The sequence below is a fragment of the Anarhichas minor genome, unplaced genomic scaffold (assembly GCF_050575085.1).
Source record: "Anarhichas minor isolate MPS153535 unplaced genomic scaffold, ASM5057508v1 ptg000074l, whole genome shotgun sequence".
Lineage (NCBI taxonomy): Eukaryota > Metazoa > Chordata > Actinopteri > Perciformes > Anarhichadidae > Anarhichas > Anarhichas minor.
This window is the reverse complement of record NW_027466520.1, coordinates 167,501-178,336: the sequence shown is the minus strand read 5'-3', so window position 1 is coordinate 178,336 and position 10,836 is coordinate 167,501. Positions and strand designations below refer to the sequence as shown.

General features: G+C 44.0%; 1 protein-coding gene across 1 annotated transcript in view; it reads left to right on the top strand.

Annotated features, from left to right (window-relative positions):
* The window catches only part of LOC142937551 (sodium channel protein type 5 subunit alpha-like), an 81,015-nt gene that overhangs the window by 31,182 nt on the left and 38,997 nt on the right, over positions 1–10,836 (top strand). Inside the window, exons 10-12 of the mRNA XM_076080536.1 lie at positions 4,221–4,394; positions 5,336–5,497; positions 6,167–6,361. Coding sequence (XP_075936651.1) covers positions 4,221–4,394; positions 5,336–5,497; positions 6,167–6,361 — 531 coding nt within the window. The remainder of the gene's footprint in view (positions 1–4,220; positions 4,395–5,335; positions 5,498–6,166; positions 6,362–10,836) is intronic.

Genomic DNA, 10,836 nt, shown 5'->3' with positions numbered 1-10,836 from the left:
GTGAGAGCGTTAGGTGGATCCAGATAGATGCTTTTATTAACCCTGTGATGCTCCAGGTTTTAGTGATGGTGTTTAAATTACCTGAAGATAAATAAAGTGCAGCTTTTCTAACTTTTTGAGATTGTTTTTGTGAAAATGAGGTTTGAGCATGAATTGTTTCTCAAAGAGAGAAAACTCTTTTCCATATTCACAATAATACACGAAACCAACATTGTCAGACTCATCCCCACTGGACTAGTGGTCGATACATGAAGCCGATATCGTGTTGTTTGTTTTACTTTTTTTGCATCAGATAAATACAACAAATCCATGAATTCAACTTTATTTGTATGTTCTTCATTGATTGATTACTGAACTTCTTATCGGGCACGTGATCGGACGCCCAACAGGTCTCACTGACTTATGAAAATATTGTGAAAAAAATTCCACAAAATGATCACATGACTGAAACTACGGTTACAAACAACTCAAAGTTATTAGTATTTTACGATCTTTTATCTACACCTAACTAATTATTTACGATCTTTTCCTGAACCTAACTAAATATCTTACGATCTTTTTCTAAACCCAAGTATTTTACGATCTTTTACAAACACTATCTATTTTACGATATTTTCCTGAACCTTACTAAGTATTTCACGATCTTTAACTAAACCTAAGTATTTGTAGTAGCTTAAACCTAACTGCGTTTTTTCCTTTGAAGTCTGTAGTTCATTTAAAAAAAACTGTATTCATGTAAAGAGTGAATATTGACGTGTTGCTGGATTTTTAAGGTGTTATCCAAACTGTTGCATGAGGCTGCGATGCATTGAGTGATAACTGGTTTTAATTAATATAACATTATGTTCTACCAGGTCAAACTGCAGTTATATAAACGTCGGATTCAGCCGTAAACTTGTGCAGCGTAAACAGAACAAACTTCTCCTTCAATTCAATTCTACAGCAGTTCAGCTCAGAAAGAAGAGCTGAGTCAACTCAAAAGGATCCGCTGTCAGTGTGAAGTTCTGTAAAGATAATTCCTCTAATCCTCACAGATGTTTACATAGCATTGAGCTGGCCTGTGTGTGTGTGTGTGTGTGTGTGTGTGTGTGTGTGTGTGTGTGTGTGTGTGTGTGTGTGTGCAGACCTAAAGGATGCATACCATTTAGTGGAGGCTTTTATCTATAGAGCCGCTCTGAGTGGACTCTAATAGTGGAACACGGAGATCAAGGTCACAGAGATACTTTTATATTTTCACTTATCGTCGTAGAACTAAGACACGAGAGACGAGGAGCTGAATGTTTCTCATGCTGAGAGACAAAGAGACAAAGTTACTGTCTGATAAGGAATAACTATAGTGTGTATATATATAGTGTAGAGTTTATAGTGTGTCTATAACTATAGTGTGGAACTTTACATGAACAAAGGAAGACAAGTGTGTGCACAGTTACACTGATTTCCTTTGGCTGGATGAAAAACTTGAGCTTTTATTTGCAAAGCTGGAGAAAGACGAGACAAAACATTTAGTTTAAGGGAAATAAACTGATTTATGAACGTAATGAAATGTTGGACCACTGCGGCTGTATCGTGATGGTTGGGGGGGGGGGCGTTGTGTGCACGACTAAACAAATGAATGAATCAGTTAAACATGTACACAACTCTCTCACAACTCAAGGCTTTAAAACATCAGTCCACAAACCAGTGAGTCCACTTCCTGTAAGCAGTCTGTGGTCTCAACATGTCCCACTTTAGACTCCGCCTCCACAACGGTCTCCTGGTTCCTCTGGAGATCTTTTAGAGCCGGAAGACTTTAGTGTGTCTCTGACGACTTTAGTGCGTCAGAGTCTTTGTTAGTTTGGGAATGAAAAATGAGCCTGAAAGTGTTTTATTATGGAGTTTATTTTTAGAGACAGACAGATAGACAGAGGACAGACAGACAGAGGACAGACAGACAGACAGACAGACAGACAGACAGACAGACAGACAGACAGACAGAGACACGGACAGACAGACAGACAGACAGAGAGAGGATTATTTTCTTATACATATTATTTCCAAAGAGTATATTTATAATAGTAACAGTGTGATACCTGTATACTTCTTTAAATGAAGGAGCGGTGATGTGTCAGCTGTTTGAGGCCTGAGGCTGCTGCTGATGTCTGACAGCTGAACTCTGTTTAACTTCATTAGTGTCTCTGCTGACGTCAGTGGACACACACACACACACACACACACACACACACACACCGTGTAACCGAAACACCGGAGACCCGGCAGGAAGGGATTGAAACCAGCGACCTGGTTCCTCACCAGCCGCCGGCATGCTGAAGCTCGTTTACAGTCTCTCGACCTTTTTGTCCCAAAAGAGCCACCGTCATCCAGAGAGGCTCTCCTGATGTCAGCAGTAATAACAGGCTGATTGTTATTACTGCTGATCAACGCACTACAGAGTTAATGAGAGTTAATGAATGTGTGTGTGTGTGTGTGTGTGTGTGTGTGTGTGTGTTTGTGTTTGTGTGTGTGTGTGTGTGTGTGTGTGTGTTTGTGTTTGTGTGTTTGTGTTTGTGTGTGTGTGTGTGTGTGTGTGTGTGTGTGTGTGTGTGTGTGTGTGTGTTTGTGTTTGTGTGTGTGTGTGTGTGTGTGTGTGTGTGTTTGTGTTTGTGTTTGTGTGTGTGTGTGTGTGTGTGTGTGTGTGGTAACCCCAGAAAGTGCCTGATTTTGTGCAAAAAAAGAGTCAAGTCAGTTCCATTAAACCTCAGAACTCCTTTTTTTTTTGGACACATTTGCGCACACACTGTGAAACACACATAAGCAAACACACACACACACACACACACACACACACACACACACGTGTGTCACGTAGCCGGTGTCACATCGAGGATCCCCTTCTTTCTGGAACAACAAGCAGGGAGAGGGGCTGCTGCAAGGACACACAGACGCACACGTGATGTAAAGCAGAGCGAAGCAAACCCTGGACGAGCTGAGGTCTGCAGAGAGAGGGGGGGGGGGGGGGGCTTAAAGGATCAAAAGCACAGGAGCAAACAGCTGAGAGAAGAAATGTTCAAATGACAAAAATCACCGAATCAGGAGGTCTGCAGCCTCTGAATGAAGAGATGAGCATCAAACCGGAGTGGAGCAGAGTAAAGACTGTGTTCACATCACACTTTGTGCTGATTTGCCCAAAAACAACAACAGAGGAAAACAAAGACGTGAAGCCGTCGGCTGTAGATATGAAGTGAATGACGTCTATTGGTTCTGATGTTTGGAAGCTTTGAGTTCAGCATTTTCAACGTTACCGTCTGGATCTTTGGCCGCCATCACAGCTGCGTTCCAAATGTGCTTTTTCTTGTTTGTTCTTTAGTAATAAATCAAGAGAGAAGTAGAGTCATTTTCTCATAGACTTCTATACAACCAGAGGAGTCGCCCCCTGGTGGACACTAGAGAGAATGCAGCTTTAACACATGAAGCTCTGGATTCACTTAAAGAACTGAAGGTTGACGCCTGCAGACCGCTCTGGTTACTGGTGATTCTGCTAACACTCTAGCATACACACATTCATTGTACATGCCCACTATGTTGTACGATGGTTAGCTCTGATGCTAACAGTGGATGCTAACGTGAGCATATAGCAGGTCAGTGTGCTGGAACGTCCTTTTGATGCTGAACTCGTGTTGGCTTTTAGAGAACTTGTGTACTTCAGCACGAGTTATTGGAGGTGACACGTGTGTGTGTGTGTGTGTGTGTGTGTGTGTGTGTGTGTGTGTGTGTGTGTGTGTGTGTGTGTGTGTGTGTGTGTGTGTGTGTGTGTGTGTGTGTGTGTGTGTGTGAGACCCTAACCCATGCTGAAATGTCCTTTCCTTTGGCTAACTCTGCCCTTCATTTAGCTCTGTATGTGTTGTCCTTCAGCGAATGTGTCTTTAGCTTTGTTTTCAGATGATCTTTTCTGTTTGTCACTGTGTTTTTTTTAATTTAATGTTTTATATCTTATATTTTACATGTAATACACAGTGAGTTCTCTGTGTTTGTATATCTTTGTGTGTATATTTCCTGCGTTTGTTAGCAGGTAAAGCAACAGGTGGCCTCATTCTTTCATTTTGCATGTTTGTGGGACAGATGCAAAGTGAACCTGGTCTGGTTCTGCTGGACTCTCTTTATGTATTTGATCTTTTCTTTGTGAGCAGGATCATGAACAACATGAATCATTTCATCAAACCACCCGTTGTGTTGTGTTGTGTCAGGTGTTCTCGGGGATCTTCACGGCGGAGATGCTGCTGAAGATCATCGCTCTGGATCCGTACTACTACTTCCAGACGGGCTGGAACATCTTCGACAGCATCATCGTCTGCCTCAGCCTCATGGAGCTCGGTCTGTCCGACGTGGAGGGACTCAGTGTGCTGCGCTCCTTCAGACTGGTGACTGCAACACACACACACACACACAGAGACACACAGAGACACACAGAGACACACAGAGACACACAGAGAGACACACAGAGAGACACACAGAGACACACAGAGACACACAGAGACACACAGAGAGACACACAGAGAGACACACAGAGACACACAGAGACACACAGAGACACACAGAGACACACAGAGAGACACACAGAGACACACAGAGACACACAGAGACACACAGAGAGACACACACAGAGAGACACACACAGAGACACACAGAGACACACACAGAGAGACACACAGAGAGACACACACAGAGACACACACAGAGAGACACACAGAGAGACACACACAGAGACACACACAGAGAGACACACAGAGAGACACACAGAGAGACACACAGAGAGACACACAGAGAGACACACAGAGACACACACAGAGACACACAGAGAGACACGCACAGACACACACACAATGACCATCAACACACACACACACACACACACACACACACACACACACACACACACACACACACACACACGTGTCCTTGCGGTCTCTCCAGTGTCTCTCTGGTGTTGTCGGTTCTGCAGGAGAAAACGCACAGATGCACAAATAAAGACACACTTTAACGTTCGCTTCTTTCTTTTGATTTTGATGTTCTTTCTTTTTCATTTTATTTGTCTCCTAATCCTAGTTTACGAGTTTCCTTCCTTCCTCCTTCCTTCCCTCCCTCCTTCCTCCTTCCTCCTTCCTCCTTCCTCCTTCCTCCTTCCTTCCTTCCTCCTTTCTCTCACAGTTATACTGAAAACTATCAGCAACATTACAGGAACAAACAGAATAAGACTCGACCGTGGGGCCATCACAAAGAGTTGCATTTGAACACATAAAAAAACTCAAGTTTAAAGAGGGCTCTTATTCTGAAAACCCGTGTCTTCCTGTGTTGCTTGCAGCTCCGCGTGTTCAAGCTCGCCCGCTCGTGGCCGACCCTCAACACCCTGATCAAGATCATCGGGAACTCCATGGGCGCTCTGGGCAACCTGACGCTCGTCCTCGCCATCATCGTCTTCATCTTCGCAGTCGTCGGCATGCAGCTGTTTGGAAAGAACTACCAGGTAACGTGACCTCTGACCTCTGACCTCTGACCAACACGCAGGCTTCAGGCCGTCAGCAACCGACCCGTTCTGCACACATGCGGGAGCGCCTACCCAGTATGCATCTGATTGGCTACTTGCTGCTAAAAGCTAACGTTAGCCTAGCTATGATGCTAATTGGAGCTTTAAGTTCACGTTTTTGGAGGCTGTGTAGGGGCTATATTATTATTATTATTATTATTACTATTATTATTACTATTATTATAGATATTATTATAGATATTCCTATAATTTACTTAATATTTGAAATCAATACAATTCATTTCTTGCCTCAAAAATGATCCGAAGTGAATTTAATAATATATGAAAGTTGTAAATATAAAAAACAAAAATCTTAGCTAGGCTAATGTTAGCGTTTAGCAGCCCGTAGCCAATCAGAGGCCGTTAATTCTTGCGCTGCACTTTTGAGCTGTTGTTTTTATCATTTGTACTTTAACACAGAATAAATATATTATGAGGTGAAAAAACAACTTCATATTTTTTTCCGGAACATCGTTTTTTCTGAGCTTTCAAATAAAGTCACGTTGTGTGGAGCAAACTTTATTAATCCTTTCACTCTTGACCAGTTCCTACCTTTCACAATAAAAGCCTGAGACGTATAACGCGGGTTCTGTCTCCTCCCTCCTTCAGGACTGTGTCTGTAAGATCTCGAAGGACTGCACTCTCCCTCGCTGGCACATGAAGGACTTCTTCCACTCCTTCCTCATCGTCTTCAGGGTGCTGTGCGGCGAGTGGATCGAGACCATGTGGGACTGCATGGAGGTGGCGGGTCAGCCGCTCTGCCTCCTGGTCTTCATGCTGGTCATGGTCATCGGGAACCTAGTGGTGAGTGACCTCGGACCTCTAGAGCTGATCTCATGAACCTTGTGAATCTGCTGATCGGTGGTTGTGTTTGCTTCTTTAAACTCTGGCTCTTTGTGGTAGAAGAACTTTATTGGTTGTGAGCACGAAGGCGTTCGTCGTAATAACTGCATTGTCGGACGTTGAATGGTGTTCATGGGCCCTGAAGAGCAGGAGGTGGATGACCTTTGACCCCTGACTCCTCACCTGTATTGTTTGGGCTTCGTTCAGCTGTTGAAGCTGAAACCTTGCAGCGGTGTTGTTTTATACTTATCCGATGGTCAGAGAGAGAGAGAGGATGTTTGACCTTTGACCCTGTGTTTGAACTCGTTGGCTGATTTATGAGATCTTCTTTCATTCCCTCCTTCCTTCCTTTCCACCTTCCATTATTTCTTCCTTCCTACCCTCCTTCCTTCTTTCCTTCCTTTGTTTCCTCCTTCCTTCTTTCTTCCTTTCTTTCTTTCTTTTATCCAAGTATTTAAAAATGATGTTAATTCTTTGGTTAAAAAAAACTTAGCTCTGACGTGTGTGTGTCTGTGTGTGTGTGTGTGTGTGTGCGTGTGTGTGTCTGTGTGTGTGCATGTGTGTGTCTGTGTGTGTGTGTGTGTGTGTGTGCGTCTGTGCGTCTGTGTGTGTGTGTGTGTGTCTGTGTGTGTGTGCGTGTGTGTGTGTGTGTGTGTGTCTGTGTGTCTGTGTGTGTGTGTGTGTGTCTGTGTGTGTCTGTGTGTGTGTGTGTGTGTGTCTGTGTGTGTCTGTGTGTGTGTGTGTGTGTGTCTGTGTGTGTGTGTGTGTCTGTGTGTGTGTGTCTGTGTGTGTGTGCGTGTGTCTGTGCGTCTGTGTGTGTGTGTGTGTGTGTGTGTGTCTGTGTGTCTGTGTGTGTGTGTGTGTGTCTGTGTGTGTCTGTGTGTGTGTGTGTGTGTGTCTGTGTGTGTGTGTCTGTGTGTGTGTGTCTGTGTGTGTGTGCGTGTGTGTGTCTGTGTGTGTGTGTGTCTGTGTGTGTGTGTGTGTGTCTGTGTGTGTGTGTGTGTGTCTGTGTGTGTCTGTGTGTGTGTGTGCGTGTGTGTGTCTGTGTGTGTGTGTGTCTGTGTGTGTGTGCGTGTGTGTGTGTGTGTGTGTGTCTGTGTGTGTGTGTGTCTGTGTGTGTGTCTGTGTGTGTGTGTGTCTGTGTCTGTGTGTGTGTGTGTGTGTCTGTGTGTGTCTGTGTGTGTGTGTGTCTGTGTCTGTGTGTGTGTGTGTGTGTGTGTGTGTGTGTGTGTGTGTGTCTGTGTCTGTGTGTGTGTGTGTGTGTGTGTGTCTGTGTGTGTGTGTGTCTGTGTCTGTGTGTGTGTGTCCTAATCAGAGGGATTCAGAGCAGACAGGAGGCGGTAACTGGAGAAGAGAAAGTACACTTATCTGATGGTCAACACACACACACACCCACAGACACACACACACACAGATGGATTGATTGATGTGGTGACATGTGATGAGTGTGTGTGTGTGTGTGTGTGTGTGTGTATGTGTGTGGGGGGGGGAGGGGGGGTGCAGTGTAAGACGAGATGACGAGATATCATCAGAAGAAAGGAAAGCTTTCCTCTCCTCTTGTTCTCCAGCAAGATGAGCTGTGTGTGTGTGTGTGTGTGTGTGTGTGTGTGTGTGTGTGTGTGTGTGTGTGTGTGTGTGTGTGTGTCTGTGTGTGTCTGTGTGTGTGTGTATCTGTGTCTGTGTGTGTCTGCTTGTTCTACATGAAGGAAACAGCGGTGCTTCCTGTTACTTGAGACTCTGAGTTTAAACTAACAGAGAATCGGTGATCGATGACTAAATGATGAAGTTTAGTGACGCTACGATCTGATTGGTCAATTCTCTGCTCATTGATCTTACAAACAATCACTCAGCTTTCCCTTCAGGTCCAAGAGACGGCGCTGTCCGTGGTGCTGAAACAACTCGGCTTCTGAGTCTGTCTGCTTTTAATACATCTTCACACAACGCTTCATATGATGTCATACCAAACGTTACCCAGAAAAGCTTGCAACACGCATCAATAACAAGCAAACAACGTAATAATGTTCAGGACTAGATGTTGAAATACTTAGTTCGTGGTTTGAGTTAAAATAACTACGGAAGTTCTACTAATTATGGCTCATATAGTTGCGCCTTATCTTCATGAAACATAATAGTGACCGTGTGTTGAGGCTGACATGGAGGAGGTCTGAGAGCTTTTATTTTGGAGGGGGGGTCAAAGGTCATTTTCTTTTTATCTGCATGTAGTAAATACAACTTGAGCAAATAACTGTATATTTCTGTATATCAACATCTCTTGAATATTCTTATATTCATAGTTTTCCTCTAAACTCAACCTGATGAACAGAATACATCCCATCATGAGTCTCTGGAGGCGACACACACTTTAATACGTGGTGCTGAATCCTTCATGTGAAGAAAGGAAGTAAAGGAAGTGAGAAGGAAGTGAGAAGGAAAGGACAGAGAGGAAGTCAACAAAGAACACGAGGAAATATTAGAAGACTTCTTCTTCTTCTCGTCATTTCTGGTTGTTATAAAGAGTCTCATAGTCACCAGTCACTGGATCAGTGTGTGTGTGTGTGTGTGTGTGTGTGTGTGTGTGTGTGTGTGTGTGTGTGTGTGTGTGTGTGTGTGTGTGTGTGTGTGTGTGTGTGTGTGTGTGTGTGTGTGTGTGTGTGTGGGTGGGTGGGTGGGTGGGTGGGTGTGTGAGCAATGACAGAGTCTCATTCATCTATTTAGCTTAATGGTCTCATGGATATTTAATAACGAGCTTGATAGGCCGGACAGCTCAGACACACACACAGACACACACACAGACACACACACAGACACACACACAGACACACACTCACAGTCAACAACCTCTTATTCTTCTCTTGTCAGCGGCAGGAATTGTATCTCCCCCTGCAGAGGGATATGCTGACCTGACTGGATGAATACGCCCAGACGAGTGTGTGTGTGTCTGTGTGTGTGTGTGTGTGTGTGTGTGTGTGTGTGTGTCTGTGTCTGTGTGTGTGTGTGTGTGTGTCATGATGACCAAACCTTTCCAATTCAGGTGATTTATCCCTTTAGAAATGGCCTCATTGTGCTCAGCTCAGTGTGTGTGTGTGTGTGTGTGTGTGTGTGTGTGTGTGTGTGCGGAGGCATTTATGCATGCATTCATGTGTGTGTGTGTATGATTCAGTTTTTTTGTTATGAGATGTCAAGTGTCACACCTCGTAACCAACAGCAGGGAATATAGGAAGGAAGGAAGCGAGGGAAGGAAATTAAGAGAATGGAAGGAACGGATAAATGTATGAGAGGATGAAAGGAGGGAGGGGAAGAAAGAAAGGGAAGTGCACAAATGAAGGAGGAAACAGAAGGAGGGAAGGGAGGAAGGGTGGAAGGAAAAAAGCTAGAATAAAGGAAAGAGTAAAAAAGAGGGAAGGAAGGAAGACCGAATGAAAGAAAAAGAAGGAAAGAAAGCCGAAGAAAGGAGGAAGGAGGAGAGGTAAGGGGGAAGGAAGGAATAAGAAAGGGAAGTGAAGTAAGGAAAGGTTGTAGGAAGGAAGACAAGGCGAAAAGAAAGAATGAAGGAAAAGCAGAGGATAGAATGAACGTATGTATGAGGAAGAAAACAAGGAAGGAAAGAAAGAAAGGAAGGAAGGAGGGACAATGAAGGATGAAGGAAGGAACAGAAGGAAGAAAGAAGGAAAGGAAGCTGAAGAAAGGCATGAAGGAAGTGAGGTAAAGGGGAAGAGAGGAAAAAGGAAATTAAGTGAAAGGAGGAAAGGAGGAAGGAAGGAAGGAATGAAGAGAAGGAAAAAAGGATGAATGAAGGATGGAAAGAAGGAAGGCAGAACAAAAAGGGAAGGAAATGAAGGATAGAATGAAGGATAGCTGTATAAGAGAAAGAAAAGAAGAAGGATCAATGTAAGGGAAGTGCAATGATGAAGGAAGGAACAGGAGGAAGAAGGAAGGAAGGAAGGAAAGAGGAAAGAGTGCAATAAAGGGAAGGAAGGAAGAAGTACGGAAGAAAGGGATGAAGGAAGAGAGGAAAAAGGAAAGGAAATGAAATAAGGAAAGGCCAAAGGAAGGAGGAAAGGAAGAGAATGAGAAAAGGAAGAATGCGAGTAAAGAAACGAGTGGAGGAAGAAATGAAGGAAGTCAACGGTAACATCGGTCGCTCTCACGTCAACATGTCAAACCTCGTTGTTGTGACACTGAAACTCATGATGTCACGCTAATACCCAGAAGGCTCTGGGGCGGGAGGGGGGGCACTGTTAGTGGACTTATCACACACACACACACACACATAAATAATGTTACAGAGACACACGAGGAAAATAAATAAATGTAAAATGTATTCACTAAATATAGATCTCTGAATCGTTCCAATCCCATTTTCATTTTATACAACACACGGCTAATGATGCATGCTGGGAGGTCACATTTGCTATGTGTGTGTGTGTGTGTGTGTG